General features: G+C 45.8%; 1 protein-coding gene across 3 annotated transcripts in view; it reads right to left on the reverse strand.

The window, feature by feature from the left end:
- Nucleotides 1-1,534: 1,534 nt before the first annotated feature.
- Nucleotides 1,535-22,615, reverse strand: part of LOC128305548 (neural-cadherin) — a 190,735-nt gene continuing 169,654 nt past the window's right edge. For all 3 annotated transcript variants that reach the window (XM_053043045.1, XM_053043046.1, XM_053043047.1), the window contains 6 exons: nucleotides 19,155-22,542; nucleotides 18,901-19,071; nucleotides 9,903-10,144; nucleotides 4,457-4,666; nucleotides 4,211-4,381; nucleotides 1,535-2,616 (listed from right to left, as the gene is read on the reverse strand). In XM_053043045.1, the coding sequence (XP_052899005.1) occupies nucleotides 2,501-2,616; nucleotides 4,211-4,381; nucleotides 4,457-4,666; nucleotides 9,903-10,144; nucleotides 18,901-19,071; nucleotides 19,155-22,542 (4,298 nt within the window). In that variant the 3' untranslated portion in view covers nucleotides 1,535-2,500. The remainder of the gene's footprint in view (nucleotides 2,617-4,210; nucleotides 4,382-4,456; nucleotides 4,667-9,902; nucleotides 10,145-18,900; nucleotides 19,072-19,154; nucleotides 22,543-22,615) is intronic.

Consider the following 22,615-nt stretch of genomic DNA (forward strand, 5'->3'; position numbering starts at 1 on the left):
AATCTTCAATCTGTTCGATCATGCGCCACCGTGTCAAAGCTTTCCGAACAGGGAATATTTTTCACCAAAATTCCTCCATTTATCACAAATCTGTCATAGCTTTGTTTCTTTTTTGCACGCTTGCTGCTCTGTTGCCACCTCCGAAGCGAGAAATGAAGTGCAAATCTATCCTTAAGAGTATCCGAGCACAAAAAAAAAGTCATTTACGTCCGGGGTGGTGCTTCAAGAGATTTGTCCCTAGTGATAAGGGAAGAGACACAATTTGTCCGATATAGCTAAAGGGACATGCGAGAATGAGAGAAGAGAAAAACCCAAATTCCCTTTTCCCGTTTCATTTGCTCCCCGCTTCGGAGAGAAAAATATTACACAAAACTGTCCCTCCAATCAACAGTTTACAACGTTGCCGGGGCCTGATATGAAGTCGAAAATTGCTACGGGTACCAAACGAAAAAAAAACCCCGCCTGTACCACACCACCCTGGCAGCAAGCAGTCCAGGGTGTGATCATTTCAATTTTTCACGCTTCAGCACTTTCTCATCCGTCTGTACGAAGGTTGAAATATTGCTCACCCATCCCCAACGGAGGGCCAGCCAGTGGTGGCAGCAAATGGACACACAGCAAGCATTATTACTATTCCACCCTCATTTTGTACAAATTTTGGACATTCGAAGAGCAGCAAGAAGAAGCAGAGGCAAAAGAAAATCGCGCACACACACACCCAGCATTTGGCAAAATGTGCTGAAAGTTGTGTTGAGTTTTGTGTTCTTGGCGGGTATCGTCGTTTTGGGTTGGAATTTGGCCACTTTGCTACAAATGATGCCTTTCGAACGGGGGGCGATATTATAACCTTCTGCCTTCGTCTTTGTCTTTAAGATCAAGTAGCGATAATTCACGCTTTCTCGCTTTATCGTTCCGTCTCCCTTGCTCTCTCTCTGTACATCCTTCCTTTCGTTCCTCACTTGATCGAACATCGATACCGGTTTGCTTGTGAAAGTATGAGTATTTCCCTCTGGCTGTGTATTAACACACACACACACACTTCCGTCCACAATCGAGGGCCCGAATCTTTTAACTGCGCACTTAACCGTAACCGTTCTTAACTGTTAATCTCAACAATGATTATAATTAAACTTTGGTTTTAAAGTATGCTTGTGTTTTGTTTTGTTTACTTATTTTGTTTGTTATTAATGCTCGATGCTCTCCTCCTATCTCTCTTTCTCCCTCGCTGTCTATACGATATTAACCATTTCTCTTCTGTTCAGTCGCTTCATACTATCTTGTCTCCCCCATTCAACGGGACACAGACACACCAGCATGGCAGGAAACCTCTTTCCCCATTACGTGGGTCAATTAAAACTGGCAATTAAATCAACGAAACGATAAAAAAAACATAAAAACGAACATTGCATTTTTCTTCGTCTTTCGTTCTTCTCTCTTTCTCTCTCTCTCTCTCTCTCTCTCTCTCTCTCTCTCTCTCTCTCTCTCTCTCTCTCTCTCTCTCTCTCTCTGATACTAGATAGCATATTGGGCGCACACGAAAAAAAGTGTGTAAGAAAAAAAAAACATCTACTATCCCTTTTTCAAAACCCGTCCGCTTTCAAAAGCACTTCAATATTAGCAGCCCCATAGTGTACCGGACACCAGGCGTCTCCATCAGTATCGATGGGACCGGGGCCGGGTTCGGGAATGTGGATTTTTGTTGTTGTTTTTATTCGTGCTGATTCTACCTTCACTCACCTGGTGACTGTCTTATCGGGATCTCGTCCCGGGATCGTCTTCCTTAGGCCTACCGACTCTTGTGGCTTATAAAATAGGGGTACCACCGCCCTTTGGTTAAGATCCATCCGCTATCCGTGGGTTCACGTGGGGCGGGTTGGGCTGGTAGATTAATGGCAGTTCTACGGTTTCATCATTTTGGGCGAACTGTGTAGGTGTGTGTGTGTTTTTTTTTCTTGTTTTGTCGTAGGAGAACGCTTGATGCTTGAAGAGTTTGCGATTCTCCCTCCCTTTCGTGCGCACGATACTGATGATTTCGGGTTAAGTGACGTATATGGTGTGAAACATCACAACCTTTTGCTGGCGTTGCGTTGTTTCACTTTCTCCTGCTGACTGATTTAACGAAGTAAATTATACTAAAACGCACAACCCCGCAAATCGGTAGCTGTTGGCAACGAATCTCGTATTTCAGTCGTCTGTTTTTTTTTGTCCATCGACCTCCCCCATTTGTCTGCAATCTGTCTCCTTCCATTTTCTGGGAGATAACTCGTTTCGATTCACGCGATTTGCTTTCCGTTTTGTGTTGCCCTGCTGCGTTTGCGAGGGTTGTCTTATCTGGCTGCGGTTGTTTTGTTACGTTTCGCGTTTCGTGCTGCTGTTCTGTGTTTCTGTGGGTAGCGCCCCTTCCTTACATCCCCAGAAACGGGCAACAACACCGGGCGGGGAGGTCGAAGGAGACAAGCGCGCGTAGAGCCACGCGGTGGTATCGATCGAGAGCTAGGATTTAATTTAAATCATCAAGCTCGGTCGGATGATGATCGCCGTACATGTTGGCGAGCTTGTCGAACCGAGGTCCCCAGGCGTCCAAGTAGTCGAATTCCTGCACCTCATCATCCGTGCCTGTTTTGGGTTTGTTTTGTTGGTAAGCAGGATATGGAAAGAGAACGAGAAAGAGAGAGAGAGAATACGATGAAATATCACGCATAAGCTGCTTACAGTCAGTCGGGCCTAGACAATTGTCATTAACAGTAACAGGGCGAAACAGTACAGTACGGAAGGAACGGCAGTGAGCAGTGCGATGAAAATGGTACTGCGAGCTGGTCTGATGCCGATAGCGACGGCGTATCGCATCCATCTCGAGAGCTTTTCATCTGTCGTAGGCTAACAAAATGACCCCCCCCGAGTTATGGGCAAACCCGCTGGACAAACATTGTACCAACAAACATTAGACAATTGACGGGCAGACAGCCTAGCACGAATACGCTAACTTAATGATGATACTGACTTTTAATGATAGATAAAATGGAGATTCGATAAGACGCAGGCACACCGATGGAGACGCCTGGTGTCTGGTACACTATGGGGCATTGCAAAGGTATTAAGTCTTATTAGTGACCGAGCACAGCCGGGATAAGGTGACCTTTCACTGTTTAGACAAGGAAATGTCTTCAGACGAATGTGAATTGTACAGTAGATTAAGCTACATTTAGCTATAAACAATCCTAAACCTGGTCGTTTTCTGAGGAAATTTAAAAAAGTCTTACTAGCATCCTCCGTCTTGAAGTTCTAATGATTCTTGACAGTTTGCAATGGTAATAATACGATACGCATTTCCTGGAAATTCCTGCCTCTGCAGTCAGGCCGAAACGGCGAGAAACATTATCCATTATTCCCGAATTATCCGCCACGGTTGAATAATACATCAAACGCGTGTTAAAAATCAATTACTGAACATGTGCAATTACCCACCATGCACGAAGCAGAATGCCTGCCTACGAAAAATTTATATTGATAATTTAATATCGTCCTTCCAAATGCTAATGTATGGTAGCCTCCGGGGGGGGGAGTGGAAAGCAAAAAAAAAAACATTATTGACAATATTTGTGGCTTTTGACGCGATGCGTACACAAACGCACACCAACGCACTTGCAACGACTTTTGCCGTCACAAAATGCCGGCAGCGGCACACCACCAGGGATGGTACAAACATTTTTATGATATTTGCGCATCCGGCTTTTGTTTATTTGATGGATCAGTGAAATTCGTGATAAAAATGTGTTATGAGCACGTGCAGGAACGTTGCGAAAAAGGTGCGAGATAAAAGTGAGTTCATAAATCATTCACACACACACGCATGGTTGGAGGCGGGGGGCTGGGGTTTAGCATAATTTACGCACACGCGGCCTTTGGTTGTTGGCGCCTCGTTATTGTTGGCACAGTTTATTTGCACAGCTTAATGGATGTCTAATGTGCCATAACAATAATTTCAGTATTAAATATTGTGCGAGGAACTGTTTACACACACACACACACTGTCATTGGAAAAATGTTTGCTCCGTTTCCGTTCCGGGATATATTGTTGATTCAGTTTGTATGAAATTATTTTGCAATCAATGCCTTAACGCATCAATCGAAGCTTTGCCGCGAATTAAAGGATGTATTTCAAATTTATTTTTTATTAGAATTCTAATAGAAAAAGTAAACCCGGACTCACCTGACTGTAGTGAACTGAGCGATCCAGCCGTACTGCCACCACCTTCGTAGGCGTAGTTGCGAAGATCATCGAACGGTGGCGCATTGGGGTCACTGTCGGCCCGCTTCTTGTGCTCCTCGATGAACATGCCAACGTTGGGCTCGTGTCCCGGGCCCATTGTCATGACCGGGTCTGCAACAGCAACAGAAACAGAAACGTAAGATGGTGCAGACAGTTGCAGGAAAAGCAACCCCCAATACTACTTACACATCAACGGTGGCATCTTGCATTGCGTCAGTTCCGGCATCGGACCGATCGGGATCTGTAGGGGCGTAATGTCGTACGCGGTCATATCATCCTCACCGCCACCTTCATCGTCGTAGTTGATGATGTTCTCCCGCACATCATCATCCGGGCCCGGATACTTGATGTGCGACTCCCGCCTTCGGTTGTACACCACAAACACCAGCACCAGAACTGTGGAACGGCAAGAGATGGAAGGAAGAACACCCGGGACGCAAGCGTACACAGGGGGAAGGGTGTTTTAGCAGGGTTTCAATTTTCGGGTGCATTAAAAATGGAAGACACCGTAAGCTCGGTCGTCGAGTGGGCTTGTTGGGCCACTATGGCGCCCTCCAGCCTTTAACATCGTGCTGCCCGTCGACCACCGACATGTTCTGCTTATTTCCGTTCGATTCGTGCTTCCTTCACCAAGTACGAGAACGAGATTGCATTTGGCTGGAGAGTCTCTTTTCTTTTTCCCCAACTCTAACACCTGTCACATGTTTTAGCACCCATCGTGTGGTTGTGGTGGAGCTGGCCTTCGTGCGCTATGCCTGCATAATCTTATTCGGAACTTTTCGCTCGGGACGTGTGCACGAGACAGAGGTGGACGTTCGAGTAGAACATGAGCTAAATGGACCGGAATGACCATTGCATCTTGGTTTTTATTATCACATCAGGGTATCACATCTCTTCTTTACTGTTCTTAAAGTTCCGAATTCGACACAAGCATAAAAGCCACCACAGACGGTGCTGTCGAATCTTCGAGCTCCGTCCAACTTGGTAATGGAATAACGAATAGCCGGGAACGCAGATATCAGATCGGTGCGCTGGACGATCGCTTACACTAGGCTATGACACAAATGAGCGCCGACCAGCGAACCAACGAACACAATGTCTTCGGTGGTGATGCAAACTGCAACTCTTGCGTTGGAGCCAGTGGCCAATGGGAAAACGAAAGCATTTCTTACATTTGTCGTCAATGTGTTTTCCCATTCGGCCCACAATTCGCTCTCAACAGTTTTGTGGATTTATCGAAAAAGTAACACTTGCGCGAATGAAACGCATTATACGCACACACACACACACACACGCTTCAAGTTGGGGAAAACCTTTTAACGGTGCAAGCGCTAATGCGTTCACTGTTGTGTTCGATAGATCCACAAAGCACAAACGTAGAGAGCAGCAAACGTGCAGATATAGATAAAGGATACACAGCCAAAAAAAGAAAAGAAAGGAAATACAATAACTAGTGACAGAATAGTGTCTAGATGCTAGCACTAGCAGTTGAGAGTAGTAAGTGTTAAACAGAAACAGCATTTACGCTAGAGAGTGCTTATACAAACCCCTTACTCCGGTTTCGATTGGGTGCGAATGTTACGAGCACAACAGAGAGAATATTTTCACATGTACGAAACGAAAGGACAAAACGAAAGGGCAAATGGCGTGTGGGGAAAGGGTAGATAGATTGAAAAGTCCTGTAACTCGCACAAAAGCTACCGTCGGAAGAGGCGAGCGGGATGGATGGATGGATGACGGTGACGGGTTCCGCCACAATCCTCGCGAGCACTGCAATACACCCACACACGTCGTGGGTGCCTGACGTCACCAAAACGGCCACGGTTGGAATAAGCCGTCCTCCTCCCCCCATCACATAAAGCTTATGATGATAGCAAAGTAAGTCCGGGCGAAGAAAAAAACCCCGGGAACCATTTCGCGATAGAGAGGATTTAGGTTTGGGATTTTTTTTTTGCGCGCGTGTGTGTTTATTTTTAGTTCCCTTGCAGCAATTGCAAACACAAAGTGGAATGCGTACGGGTGCTTTACAGGTGGCAGCATTAGGAGCGACTCTTTAGCAAAGCTTTAACCCACGTGTGTTTCGCCAATATAAATTCAATATATAGGTGTGGGTTGAGCTGACGGGCGATGGTGATGTATTTGATAAAATTGATCCACCCACTCAACACATTGCAATGAAGTAGAAAATATTGTTAGAACACTAACGAAAAACCTTGAAAAATGCAGTAAAGTTAAACAAATGCATAAATAAAGCAAACCCGAATAAGGCTGCGCAATTGAAAGCTTTCATCGAAAGCACTTTTCACTTCGCGGTATCCCGCGTGATACCTTCACCCGATAGGGAAGCTGATGCATTCCTGTTGCACATTTACCATTGCCAAAAATGGAAGATAGTTTTGCTCGAAATGGAATGCACCGGGTTATTGCCACAACAATTTAAAACGAAACCAAATATGGCGAATTGGCGTTTTGTGAAGGGGGGGAAAAAATATAAACATTTGATTGCTATTTCGATTTAGATTCAATTGAAAGCGGGGCAAGAAGTTCATACCAAACATTGCACACGTGTGTGCGCTTCGTTGCAGTTACAACGCGCTATTTGATTTGTTTTCGGGAGAGAGAGAGAGGTAAATGGAATTGGAATTTATGCGATAGAAGAATTTGACTAAAAATGATGATGGGAACTAAACTTTGATGCGAACAATGTGACGGTCGCATAGGTCGCAATTGGTTGAAACAAAACTATACGAGCTTGTTTTTTGTTGAGAATAAAGGAACAAAAGTTTACGAAATCTTTTTTAAATGTATCAATAATAAAATATAAATTCTTAGATCACTTGATCAGTGATAGATCACTAAAAGAGAGTCTTGATATTCATTTTAATAATCTTGAAATTTGCGATAAACTTTAAATTGCGTAGGATCGCTTTTGAAAGATTATTTTTTTATTATTAATATTAAGAAAATAATCATAAATCTGCATAAAACAAACATAAATCTGCTTTTAAAAAATACAAAGAATGAAAATACACCAACTTATATCCTGGTTTTATCAAGATTTTAGGATGTAAATTCCTCAGCTATTCAGTTAAAACGTGAACAATTCAAGGTGCTTTAAAATTATACTTATATTTGTACGAATAGAACATTAGATTAAGAGTAAGATAATATTAAATCAAAATATGCTTTTAAAAAAATAAAAAGAATTAAAATACACATCAACTTTTATTCTGGTTTTATCAGGATTTTAGGATGTAAATTCCTCAAATGTTCAGTTAAATTGTGAATTAAATTGAATTAAAAATTCAAGGTGTTATTTGTACGAATGGAACAAAAATCAAAGAATACTGAGTCATTTCTGACTACGTTTGCGTGTTCCTAAGCGTAATGTTGCGCATGTGCGATCATTTTGACTTTTTCCTTTATTCTAAAACAACAACAAACAACGTATAGTTAAGTTGTGCACTGTGTAAGAACAGAGGGATTTTCCTTTGCACATAAATAGACCGTAAATTGTGAATAACAGTGTTGTACCGTGTGGCTCGTAAAATCTCGCAAGCTTCATCGTCCGCAATTGTCGATAACATTTCGCACTCTGGGAAATACGTTTTGTTTTTCATCGTATCTTCTACTACCATTGGCGCGATTGTTAGTAGGTTTGGCAAAATTTCGGCTTGGCATTCGAATCCGACTGACGAGAAACTGGGAAATACTTACGTATGAGCGTACTGACGCAGATGACGAGCGCTATGATGAAGTCCCGGGACGGTGTCAGGATGCCGGACGCGAGCAACTCCAGCTCGCAGTGCGCACCGGAAAACCCGAGCGGACAGATACACTCATACGCTTTCGGTGGATGGTGATCCCGGCAGCGGCCACCGTTCTGGCACGGATGCCACAGGCACTCGTTCGCGTTTACGCACCGCATCCCGGACGGTTTATACCCGGCAGGACACCTGCACGGTTTTGCATACACCGAGGCAGCCATTACCGGGCACCGGGGTTGTGTGTGTTTGTGTGTATTTGTTTGTGTACAATGGCAATGTTGCATGTGAACAAAGAGGGACGATTCGTCGCCATCGTTTAGTCACGTGCGGGACGCACGAAAACGGGATATCGTTCGCGTATCGTTCGTGTAAAGATTTTACGTGAGGTATGGTTTGGGTTTTGCAATTATTTTTTTTACGGGTTGTGCATGATCGAAAACGAGTGTAAATAATTAAAATTCCAGTAATTTGCGAAGTGCCATAAACGTGAAAGAAGATCGACAAATGACACACAACACGCGGGGGTGGATACGGTACAACATAGAATGATGGTAATAAAATGAAAGAAATAAAAGAAAGAAAGAAAAAAAAACAACATTAGCACAGCTATTGGCAGGACACTTACTTACCACATTTTGGTGACCATTTTATTATTTACCATCCGATTCGTGAGTATGACGGGAGAGTTTAGATCAACAGGGGAAGATAATCTATTCGCTAGAGGGACACGACATTGGGCTACACACTAGTGCATTTAATGTCTATCTCACGCTGTCTTGGAGCGGAGTTTTTATATATTTTTGAAAAGAGGACGAAAGCATAAGAAATGAATAGGAAATGGGGAACGATATTGGATATTGGTTGGAGGGAAGGAAATAGCTACAAATTACATAAAGCATAAGCAGTGAAAACGTGCGACATTATTCTATTTACATTTATTTGTAGAAAAATTTACACAAAAAGCTACGTATCTTAGCATGTTGGCAAGAGAAATTCATTATTTTTGTGTTAGATAAGGACGATTTTCGAAATTTGAGAGTAGCACCAATGTACACAAAACAAAAACATGTTTAACTTAATTTTCATTTACAAATCCTAGGGAAACGGAATCAAATTGACTCATTTCTTTAACTGATGGTAACTGAGGATGATAAATGAGTCCAACACAACAATTTTATGCCGTGGCAAATGACTGTGGTCGAAGTGCAGCTAAGCTGCTCAAACGATAACTAAATCATGACTAATGAACTGGATGGTTTGTACTGCGTATTTGGTGGGACTAATAGGAAATCTTTTATTATGAGTTGATTTCGTAAGGATGGACACTACATTAATTATTTTTAAAAAAATATTATACCGTCGAAATGCACGTGGTCGAAGTGCAGTAAAGCAGCTCAAACAATGCCTAAAACAGGACTGGTATGGTTTGAACTGCATATTTCGTGGGACTTATATAAAAACATTTATTATGATTTGATTTCATATGATGCTTAATTTAAATTTTTACTGTTAACTGAATTATTTGATTGACTAGAAATGGAAAAAAGAAAGTTTTTACAATACTTTAATTTGGTACCAAAAAATAGCAAGACTTTTATGATAAAAGCACTAAAACACTTTCAAAATGGCAATAAATCGTAATTAACACTGATAAAATAATGAATTTCTTTTCCCCTTAAGCTTAATATTATGTACACAACACAAACAAACAAGAAAAGCAGACTACGAACACTACGAAAACGACGCACAAACTATCACCGAAACAACAAACAAACATATGTGCAATTTTATTTCAGTAACAAGATGGCCGGCTTTGCTACCGACACAACACCGGTATCGTTAATCGAGAAAACAACATTGCTCACTCAATATAATTAGCAGACACACAAGGATGGCGGCCAGGGCGCCCATGCTCAGCTTGAGCGTCTGTCCCTCCTGGATGAGTTCGCAGTTCTCGCCCCAGAATCCGTCCGGGCAGTCGCAGCGATAGCGCAACCGGGGCTCCTGGTTCACGCAGATGCCACCGTTCAGGCACGGCAGATCGAGACACTCGTTCCGATCCATGCAGCCCTTACCGTCCGGTGACATGACGCGCCCTTCACCGCAGCTGTTGTTGTTTTTTTTTTGTTACCGTCGGTCAGGTCAGGGGTGGTTTGAAAAAAGAAAAATGTCGAATGGTCAAACATTTTGCGCCAAAGCCACCCAAAGCAGGTCTGGGGGTTTGTCTCGCAGCCAAATGGGGTAGGAGAGCGCAGGAACGCAGCGTAGGAAGGATCGGTTCGAATCGATTGATTGGCTGATTGATTGGTAGTATGATTGATTTGTGGCACGGTTCATTTACTTTCCGGTGTTAGGGTGCCCCATTTTGCATTGAATTTCCGGTCAACAAGGGATTACGGAAGGCGATACACCGCTCGACGTGGCTGACCCCCGAAAATGGCACTGAAGTATGCAAAATGGGCACACACATACACAGGGAAGATGCATCGCGCGAAATAACGAACGTGAATTGGTGTTTTATTTTACCGTATACCGAATCGATGCCCCTAATCGTGTGTATGCTTATAATACGGCGGGGGGTTCGATTCGTTACGTGAAGCGGCAGATGATGCACGACGGTCATAATTTGCACACAACAACAAGAAAAAAAAACGAACACAAAATGGCCACCAATGCCGCGGCTGCTTGCTGCTATATGAAGGAGTGGCGCGATATTATATACGGTTAAGTGGAAACTGATTGGCCTTAATGCGGGATGGGATTTTCTCCGGGGGATCATGCATCCCGCGTGGTTGCCCGGGATTGGCGTGTTTTTGATGTAAAATTTCACCGGAGGCACACACACACACACACACACAGGGGCCGCCCTTTCATGTCGAACAAAACATAAAATAACTCCTGCGGCCGGTGGTTTGTAAGGACGGTAAGGATGACGTTTGTTATTGTTAAAATGTTAATGATGGCATGATCATGTAGCTAATAACAACGATGATGATTATGATGAAAGTGACGGCTGTGTTTTTATTCAAATATACATGATATGTGATGAATATGTGATTATGAAGCGAAATACAAAAGCATCAATACTGTAAATACTGAAAAGGCAAACAACTGAACGTGTAAAATAAACAAACGAAAAGCGATTCCGAATAATGAATACAATTAGGATACATTCACGCACACACACACACACACGCACAAAAACTCTCAATCACACAATACGATCGTAGGAGTAATTCTTCAGCTTGTCTAATTAAAATTCAACCATCAAAGATGGACTTATGAAGTAAATATATAATTAACACAAATGCTCTACGATTCGTTCCATAAAAACACACAGTACTGGAACTGCTGAGTACTAAAAATGATTAAAATAATTGTAGGCAACTTCAATGAGATATTCCCCTGCAATTGATCGCAAGCCCCATCCCTTGCTAGATACTCACATCGGGGCATCGGCGTGCAATGTTCAAAGGACCGGACGGACCGAAGATACATTCCCAGAATTCGACATATTGGACAAAGTAATTGTGGCACTATGCCGGGGCCTTTGGGGTTTTTGATGTTTGGGTTTGTGAATAAATCAAATCAAGCACATGCGAGGCACGGCATAAGCCCCAAACGCAGCACCACTCAGGCACCAAGAGCTTTGCGGCTGTTTGATACACGCGATGCATTTACACATTTCGAAGGGAACTCTCCGCTCGGCATGTGGCCGGGAGCTTAAATTAAACAAAATAAAATTCCATCTCCCACCAACAACCCGCCGAAGCAGCGGAAATCCATTTTCTATTTCCCAGCTCCCAGACGCACTTGCACTCGCGCACATTGGTTTGATGGATGGCGCAAAAACGAGAATGCGCTCGGTTCCGGTGTCCGGTGCAGAAAGAACGGCCGCCGGGATCAAGATATTGCGTTGTTTTGCACACGAAAGAGCAAATTTATGCCCACAGCAGCAGCAGTAGGAACACACTGGAGCGTATGCCACTGTGCGGAATAATTATTTAAATTCGGTGTGGGGAACGACTGTCGACCGCAGAATGTTTACAACGAAGCAGCGGACAGATGCCCCACACACACACACACACACACGCGGCTCGTTATTATTCATGTCATATATTAATCATTCGAGTATCAGAATACATGTGAAATATGATACACTGGACACATGCGGAGTAGTTACAAGTGGCAGGTGATTGATTATTTATTTCCAACCATATCAAATCGGAAACTAAATTTGTTTCGCAATTTTTATTCCAATAGTTGTCTGGTTTGTGTTGGTAAGGCCATTGTGAAATCCGCTTGTGAAAGACTACTGAAGACGTAGTTTTCAGACAAGGAAACCCCTCCCCCCCCCATCGAAGTGCCCATTTTGATTCAAGATTTCAAACAAATAAAGCCTGCTTTTGTAAGCTTGCGAGCAATTTCTCACTGGCAAATCATCGTCGTCTTGCACCCTTTTGGCCAGTTTTCTGCCCGGAGTCGTGGGATTGTGAAGCAATTCCAATCTGTGCCCACATTCGGACAATGTGCCTCGCCTTCGCCTAACATTCTCCAGCATCGGCGCCAGAGCACACGGTTGAGCGTTTTCGTGAAATCCTACTTTACAATTCCACTCACAGCACCCGGCCTGGCTCGTTTTAATCTATCAAAGGCGCAGTTCACACCCAGCACCAGACGAAAGCAAATAACTTGCCAACTCAATCAACGAATCGGTTCAGTTCGCTTCCCCTTTTCCAGCGAAAGCTTGTGGTTGGGAATGAAACGCTCGCCGCTCCGCTGCGCCTGGGAATTGATTCGTGAAATGGCGACAATCGTTCATCGTCGTCGCTTCCGGCTGGGTGGTACAGTCCCATGCTCAAGCAATCTCGCTGGAAGGCTTTGTAATACACGCTAAATAATAGATTTAGCACCGAGCACCGCCGCTGCTGGACCGAAGGAACCAGGTCGACCGCTGCTTGCCAAACGACCTGGGCGGAAATCTCGTTAAAAGTGGACGACCTTTAAGTTACAAATCTTATCGCATCGACCTTCTTCGCGGCGCGCCGAGGGGCAATGAATTTCATCAGGTTCCGGCGCGGAACTCGCTGTTTCAAGCTGAGCCTAACCTTCGTATCAGCCGGACGGAAACCGGAAATGACCTAAAGACGGATGACGTTGCCCATTGGCTTGGGCTGGAGCCGGTGTGTATTGTGTGTTTCGACATAAATCCAAACTGCAACGAGATATCGAGAAAACGGAGGTCTTCGGGAGCGCCGACAGAGCACCGACAATAACAACGACCGGGACCGGCCGGGGACACAGATTCTCCCGTACATAACCGACGGTGCTGGTACTGGTTTCGTGGAAAACGGGACGTAACACTCATACATACATTGATGGGAACGGGAAGGAAACTGGTGTTTGGGTTTTCGGTCAATGGTCAACAGGCTTTTCCTGTGCTGCCTGGGCGGTTTTTAGGGGAGTGGGGAGGAGTTCGTAAGCACACTTCCAGGAATAATGGATCCCGAGCAAAAACCTCGCCCCGAGCATTGTGGGTGGGCGGCAGCGAGAGAATAAATTATGTATTAAAAATGTGTTTGTTTTTATTACCGCCTCTCGACGTCGTTCACAGTTAAGCCGTCGGAAAGATGCGTTGAAACAAACAAATGGTCATTCGAAATAATACAATTTACCGGGGGAGGGGGTGGTACGGTTTGTCGGGTGTTGGGGAGGGGATATTTCTTCTTTTTTTTTGTTGCTGTTGCTCGCAGCAGATTCCAATTAGTATTCCATCCTCGATTTCGTCAACTCGCTCATAAAGATGGCGCGACGTGAAAAAAGGGAAAGGTTTGAACGGATTACCACGGCTTTCAGTGCTGTCCTATTTTGGATGCTCGGGTCTCCATTGGAATCCCCTTCTTGTTCGCTTCCGGGGCCATTTTGGTGCATGGGTAGATTTGAACGATTTTCTTGCTTTCATGGATGTGGTTGTTTTTTGGACGTTCTCTTCTAACCCGTTTGTTCGAAGCATTTGCGAAGCACGGGACGGTTTTTGGTACGACCCAAACAACGGTTTAAGTAATATTTTATTTCATGCAAAACCTTAACATTACTACCCAGTTGTGCAACAAGCTTCAATAGCCGTTGATATTTAGACCGATAACAGTACTAAGAAAACCGCCATGAAAGGTGTCCCAAACGAGTCCTACAAATGAATCACAACTTTCACAGGACGTGGATAAGGGTTTAGCGATTGCAAAAACATTGTAAAATTCATATAAACATAATTATTGTTGAGTATTGGTAAGGTGGTGGTGGTGCTGGAAATAGTAGTTGGCGGAATAAAAGTAGTTGGAATTAAAGTATTTTGCGTTGTGTTTTCCTCCGTGATTTCCTCTGTAACTTTTTTGTACAGCTCTGTGGTTTGTTCTATGTATTCCGTTGTCTCTGCTATAATGAGACCATCTGGATATTGCAGCTCATTTTGCATTTCTTCCCACTCAAGTTTTTCAGCGCTGGTGCTGTAATGAAAATAAGAACTTTGTTGTAAAGCGGTTGTGTAAAAGAGCGGTTAACTTACACGTAAACCATCCGGTTTGATGTGAGTTCATGCGTTCCACGTACGATAATAAAACCAATGAAGGTACATTCTCTATTAATCGAATGTAGTTGATTGATTGATGGCCAAAAATTTCATATGAGAACACATAATGTTTTCTTTAATAAACGTTTGAAAATTATGCTTTCTTATTTTTTCGCCCAAACGAGACTAAAATTATTCCTTCAATCCATACTGTTTAATTATTAGTATGCTTATTTATCGAGGGTGTTGCAAACGAGTCCCATGTATTGTAACGTATGAGGTAGACCACTATGATTCCCAACAAATTTACCTCAAACATATGGAAGACAGAGACTAAACATTACTTAAAATTCATGCCTTATCCATGGAACCTTCATTTCGATGCTGATGTGACTTAATGATGATATAAATTAGTGGTCAATACTGATGCAGTCTTTTGAGGTCGAAATTACTAGTGATTTTTTAAACACAATTTAAAACAAATATAACTATCGAGTTATATCCAAACGATATAGTGGCCATTTTCTCTGGGAGAAATTTTTGACCTGTATTTTTAACGTTCACCAACACATTCCACGTACGGTGTGTACGATAGAACGAGACGTTCAAAGGGGGCGTAGCTGATTTGTGTAGCTGGGCTAACAGGAACCCTTCTATTTTGCTACATTATGCTTGCTAGTATACAAGGGTTTGATTAGCCGGAATACGGACATGCAAAGTATGCCGTGGGCAAAGATACCTGGCTTAACATGGCGTTTTGGGATTTCTAAAAAAAAAAAACTCCCCAACATGATCTGCCGGCTACGATCGATACGCTTGCAAAGCATACGCCAGTAATGAATTTTGCAATTAATTTTGGGATTCGTTTTCCTGGCACGGTATACGAACGGTCGAGTTCAGTGTAAATATTCCACCGGGATGTTAATAAAACCGTGCAATCCTCAAGTCGGTTTCCGCGTTTTTTCAAAGCAGCAAATGTAAGTACACAGAAAACGTTGTTCAATAGCATAAAAGCAATATCTAAATATGCATTCACTCAGGAAAAAAAGGAAATCAGCCAAACAGTGCCGGAGTCTAAATCATCCCAAAGCACAACCCACTGTTGTTCCAAACGGCGAAGCAGCAAAAATGCCGTAAAAAAAGGTATACCGCACCGAATTTCGTGCCAAACAAATGTCGAGTTCCGTGGTAAAGCCTTTCACGGTAGGGCATATGTACGCTTGTCGGGTGAATGGGAATCAAATATCATGCCTCACCGTGGATGCATTCCGTCGGTTGCACTTTTCCCCCCGTTCCCAGCCCCGTTCCAAAATGGGTCGTCGCAAACTTTATGAAGGCAACTCTCATCGCTCCCATCATTTGAAACCTGTGGCTCAATTTGACAACGTGCGAGTCAGCGGATGTACGCCCTGTTTATGAAGGATGCCCATCATCCGGGGATCCGGGTGCTGTCTGGTCGTAAACATCTATCGAGGGATTTATCCCGAAACTGATTGGTTTTTTCTTGTTCTTCTGCTTTTCTTTCCATCCTTCACGGTTCAACACTCACAGACACACACACACACGCTGCTAAATCTGAACCGGTCATGTGAGATGAGATGGAGGGAAGAATACACGTGATTACCATATTGGGTCGAAGGCTGTAAAGTTTCTGCTTGCAATTACTGGTTCACTTCCTCTTGCTGTGTGTATGTGTGTGAGTTTGTTTGGTTGTTTTTTTATGTCCTAGGACCTGTTATGGGTCGTCGGATGGTACAGTGAACGCGAACAGCACACAACTACACAACCCGCCATCATCGGACACCATCATTACGAGTTTACATGCCATTCACGGTCCTCCATTTGGAGGAACTGGAGTGAAAAGAGTAAGGAACGGGTTGTCCCCATACGGGTCGCTCGTTATGGGGAAGGGAACAGTGCTGTATGGTGCTTCAAAGTCCCCGTTGTGTACGGTTGGCTGGAGTTTTGGCACAATGACAAGCGACCCAATAATGGAGCAAGGAAAACCGCAGTGAAAACGTCTCACGACGCCCAAGTAATGCTTCGCGAATGGCGAGAATCCCCATGCGCGGAACGGGCGAAAGCGGGCAAACAGCAGCGGGAGTAAAATTACGACTAACGCGTCTATCACCAGCTTTTCAAATCCGTCGAAGAAAGCTGCGCTGGCCAAGGCACCACCAACTCCAGCTCTCGAAACGCTGTAACACTAGACGGCGATGGGATGAAAACAAAACTCCCCGATCATCCTCGTCTTCATCCGTTCGTTCGCGACAACGCCAAGGACGGCTCACATCGAACGCATCTCCATTGAGTTGCCGGTTTGCGGGCGCGATGGATATCCCCACACAAAGGAGGATACACACATTGCGCCCGGTAGTGGCATGGTGGCAAATTACCACAAAAGATGCCGAGGTGATGGTGAGAAAATGATAAGAATCTGTCTTTTCCATCTGCACCAACGGCATGCATTGGGAGCGGTTTTTTTTTTTACTTGGTTTGTGATCATTTTCCCAACAAGAAACCAAAACCCTGCGACTGACTGTGGGCTATAACTTTGGAAATGGTACCAACTACCGTGCTCGATGAAGACAGGCACCTCTGAGTACTTCTGAATAGGGGAGGGTGAAACATTTTCATATTCCATAGCCCAAAGAGATAGCTTCTTCGGTTCTTCAAAGGTTTTGCACGATACGAAAGTACGAATTCCGACGGGACAGGAATACTGATTTGAAGATAATCAAGCAGGTTTGCAGCGTGTTCTGACGACCAAAAAAAGCGAAGTCTTCCAAACTTCAAGAACACTATAATAATTGTAATGCGCCTTGGCGAATATAGTGATTGGATGTAAAAGAATGCTTTGGAGTTTGGGTGAGACAAACAGAAATACTAAACATCTATTTAAATGGGAGAGAGTTGGAGAAGATCCATTAGATATCCATAGTTTCCCAATAGGGGGTTAGCTTCTGCTTATAGGTGAACCTTAAAGAGTTATGCGCAACGATTTTATATTAGTCACAATTCTGCAGACCAACATTTAGCCACATTATAATCAACCAGCTATAAAGCTGCTTTGGATCAACAATGTCTGAGAGCTCGGCATGGTTCCTACCGAGCCGTGCCGGATTACATCCATCGCGAGAATATGTAAATAATAAATGGTAACCACACCACACCATCCGACACCACCTGGAACACCTTACGCAACCGGAGCCACATCTCGCCTTTGCATTGTTAATGATTGTCTTCTTATTTTTATCCCTTGATCTGTTGGCTGATTCTTGGAAATTTATCTGCTTTTCCTCGTTAATTCCAACCCCTTACAGGGGGGCGGAAAAAAGCACCCGCATGTCGTCCGCTGCTAGTGAGCTCATCGTTCTTTTTACGCCTCGGTGATTCATTTTCCATTTCGGGTTCCGTGCCTTCGCGTGGTTGGGTCAGAAAGGAAAATTGAACATCCCAAAAAAAAAACAAGAGCATAAAAGGGGTGCTTGATGTAGACCGGAAGTGAATGAAGTTCTTCTGTGTGAGATGGAGTTGGTCCAGGGTTTTTTTTCTGTTTTTGGTGTGATGTTGTTTCTCGAAGGTATCTCGAATGCCCCGAAGCGATGGGTACATGCGCTCAAGGATTTCTATTCACGGTGCTCCACTCGGTAGCGTTGAGACCAAGGTCAAGGATTAACTTTATGCCCTGCGTCCAATACGAAACTCGCCCATTCGTTCTCATTCACACACTGAGTCAAACATAAAAATAAACACATTCCTCTCCTTACCATGGACATGCAGAAATGATCAATAAACAAGGTATATACACAGCACACCGATGAGATGCTCAGGGGAATGATGATAGTGCGTTGCGAGGGGGTAGTGCGGGAGAATGGTGATGAGATGAGCGTGTAAGATGAAGTAATGGAGGTATGGAGGTTTATGCTTTCGTGTATTGAAAATGAAGTGGAGTGTTGTGAGCACCAGACTTCGGGATGATGTTGTTGTTTAATGTGGGTTTAAGGTCGATGTTTAATGTGGGATCAATATTGGGCGGAAAGTAGTTATCGTATTTGAAAGGGTTAGATTGGTTATACCCGTGTAACAGAGACCTAGCCCATCAAACAGCACGCCCCGTAGGCACAAGCTGAAGCCCGAGACACGAGATTCTATGCAGCGCCCACAGGGGGTTTTGTTCTCGGACTGATTGCTGCCGTGGCAAAACAGGATCGGTATATCATGGCTCACCGAAATGGGGGGCGGGGAGGAAAAATGGTTACCGGGAGCTTTTGCCGCTCTGTGGGTTTACTACTTACGTGCACTCGTATTCGTTCCACAAATCGACACACTCGAACGGATCCGGACAGATCACGTTGGCGCACGGTTTGTTCGATGGACAGTTCCGTTCGAGGTTGCGCGCCATCGTTGCCTGGCCCCACTGCGTTCCGTTCATGGCCGGTGGCAACGGCAGATGTTTGCCCTCCAGTCTGTTGTTCAAAAAGGCAAGAAAACAAGCAATTCGTTAGCGAAGGCAAGGCATAATTTGGTTAGCAAAGTGGTCGGGTTGTACCTGATATCGTCCAGGCAGCTCTTTTGGTAGTCGGCGTACACCTCGAACGTGCGGACACCCGTGTACTCGGCTTTGCCGCCCGCATACACCCCTTCCTGCTTATCGACCAGCAACCACTGGTGCCCGTCGAAGGTGAACGTTTCGTTGTAACGGCGACCCTCACCACCGTCCAGCTCCAGCGTGGCAGCGGACCCATGACGGTTCACTCGCACCACGTGCCACTGACCGTCGTCCACGGCAATCGCATTCAACCAGATATCCTTCTCCTCCGTGCGCAGCGAGTTGAGATTGTAGCGGAACCGTAGCCGTGCGTCCTTAATCTCCAGAATGCCGTACTCGCGATTGTGCTGATCGCTGACACGGAACAGCTCGCCGTGCTGTTCGCGCGTACGGAAACGCAGCTGTATCTGGGTGCTGAACCGATCCGGCTCGAACGAAAGAGCGTACTTGACGTAGCTCTGCTGCTTAAACGTGGTCGGTATGGTGGGAATATTGCACGCCGGACCAGTCCACCCCGGCCGGCACTGACAACGTGCCTCGGTGAAGCTACCCACACAATTGCCATGCTCCCAGCAGCGCGACGTTTGCTCACTCTGACTGCACACTTCCTCCGTCTGCGGACAACCGGCAACACTGTTTCGCGACAGTCCCGGGTGTGCCAGATCGTAAAGTTTGCTGTTGTGCACCAAATTCTTAATGCACCCATCGAAACCCTTTCCCATGGGCATATAGTTCCAGCGGTAATGTGTCGGATCGAACTGTTCGCGATAGAAACCACCAATCTGCAGCGGTGCATTCACGTTCAAGTACTCGTTGAATGGGGGAATCGTGCCGCGTGCCTGGCATGACGAATCGTCAAACTCGGGCGGTGAACCATCCTCCATCTCGGCTACCTCCGCTGATTTGCAGTAGTCCACCACCATGCGCACGTTCTCCGTGTCCCAGAAGATGTCCAACCGATGCCATTCCCCATCGTCCAAACTTTTCTTCGTCTTTACGCGCAGTTCCAGCGTGCCGGAACCGAAGTCTATCAGCAGTCTTGGGAAGCCTCTCTCCAGCTCGACGGAAATGAAGTCCGACACGAGCAGCTCGTCGCGCTCCGGCGGTACGATCGGTCCGTTGTACAGCAGCAAGCCGTCCGACTTGCGTGTGATAAACTCGAAGCTAAGATGCGAATCGTCACACATCGCCAACGGTGGATACCAGGCCCATCCATTGCCCCGGAAGCTGCGCGTCGTCTGCTGACACCGCGGTCCAGTGTATCCCGTCGGACAGGAACAGCTAAGCCCGTAGCGCGTTTCCATACAGCGACCACCATTATGGCACGGGGAAGATCTACACGATTCAGCCTTGCTGAAGTTTCTAGCGCCGCAGGTACATTCGGCAATCACATCCACGCGCACACCCACCAAAGACGTCTTGTTCGCGTTCACCATGTACGGCAGCGAGCTGATATCGAGCGTGTTAGTGCACGACCCTTCGCACATTTGATTTTCGTACAGACACTCGTCGATGCCCACCATCGTAATGTTCACCCCGACATCCTTTTCAATTTCCTCCCGGTGCATCAGCACGATGCCATTTAGTCGGACCGGTTTGTAGTACGGAGACCCGTGGGCGGAAAAGCGAACGTCCGTTAGAGGTGGGTGCTTCCGTCGTAGCTGCACACTGAACACATCCACATTCTCACGGTCGATGTTAAGCAAATCGGCCAGCTTGTCCTTGAACCGGTCGGCCTTGCTGCGCGATAGACTCTGCGTGCGGTAGTTCCACACGCGTATGAAATCCTCATCCGTAATGCCTGCTATCCGTATCGAGCCACTGTTAATTACGGCATCGTGCGGTATCTCGCGCACGGTTACAGTCACATTTGCCGGCACATCCGCTTGCGTGTGCTTGCGATCGTACACCTTGAAGCGTAGGTGATAGCGCCCATCACGAGTTCCCTGGCGCATCGTAATCATGCCCGTGTCTTCGTCCAGTTTAAACCGCGGATGTTCCTGCGATTCCCAGTGGAACTTCTTGTCCGGCAGATCCCAGTCGTCCAGATCGTACACGTACACCCGGCCAATCTGCGTGTCCGGCGCCTGGCCGAGATAATTATACACGAATATGTCCTTCGAGCCCGGTTGCATCTTATTGTCGTTGACGTCGCCTATTACTACCGTCAGTGTGCTAGTGCCGGTCATCGCCGGATTTCCGTGGTCTTTGATCACGATTGGAATGAGATACTCTTTCTGCTGTTCACGATCGAACGAGCGTAGCGAGGATACGATCGCCATACCATCACCGTTCGCACCCTTCTGATCCTGCTCCACCTTGAACGACGCACGGATAATATCGTCCGCACCCGGGTCCAGCCGGAATTGGAACGGTGGCCCATTGCTCTTCGAACGGTCGTCATCGTCGGTGGCCAAAATTTCAACCACCTTGCGCGGTGGCACATGCTCCGGCAGCACCGGCCGGTAGTCCTTCAGGAACTTGGGTGGATTATCGTTGATATCCTGCACAATCACCGTCAGCGTGGCTGTGGCCGTCTTCGGCGGTATGCCATCATCGATCGCCAGTATCTTCACCTGGTGGCGGGGCGTTACCTCACGGTCCAGGTTGCGTTGAATCGTAACCGTGCCCTCCTGATTGATCGAGAACTGCCGTTGCCGATCGGACGAACGGTCGATTGCGTACGATACCTTGCTCTTGCCACCCTGGTCCGGATCGGTTGCCTTAAACGTTTCCAGCGTTTTGCCCACATCCGCGTTCTCGTACACCGACACCTCGATGTTGGGCCGCTCGAACTGTGGCTTGTTATCGTTGATGTCACGCAGCTTAACCACCACCCACGAGTACGCCACATGATACTTATCGTTGTCATTATCCTCGCCCTTGTCGTTCACCTGGATGCGGAATCGGAACCCATTGCTCTGCAGCGGATCCTCGTAGTCGAGCGGTTGCACTATCTTCAAGCTACCGGTACCGTCGTTGTTGCGCACCATGGTGAACTTGTCCGCACCGTAACCACTGTTGTCGATGACCTTGTACTGGAATTTGTTCGTTTCGTCCTCATCGTGCACGGTTACCGTGAGGATGGGCATTTCGGGCAGGTTCGTACCATCGGTTTCGTCCACCTCCGTGAACCATTCGTCCTTGGTGAACTGGGGCGGCATGTCGTTTATATCCTTGACGCGTATAGAGGCCGTCCCAGTCCCTTTTAACCCCCCGCCATCCATTGCGACAACCTGTATGGAGTAGTCCGGTGTGCGTTCCCGGTCGAGGCAGCAAACGGCCGTCTTGATAACACCGGTGTCCGCCTCTATCTCGAATATCGGCGAGCCCGTTTCCTCCTCTATCACGTTCTTCTCGATTGAATATATCAACTTTGCATTCGTACCTGCGTGGCGTGAGAGGAACAACAAAAAAAAACAGTAAAGTGCCGTTCACTGCACCCAATTATGCAGCAACGC

The sequence above is a fragment of the Anopheles moucheti genome, chromosome 3, assembly GCF_943734755.1.
Source record: "Anopheles moucheti chromosome 3, idAnoMoucSN_F20_07, whole genome shotgun sequence".
Taxonomy (NCBI): Eukaryota; Metazoa; Arthropoda; class Insecta; order Diptera; family Culicidae; genus Anopheles; species Anopheles moucheti.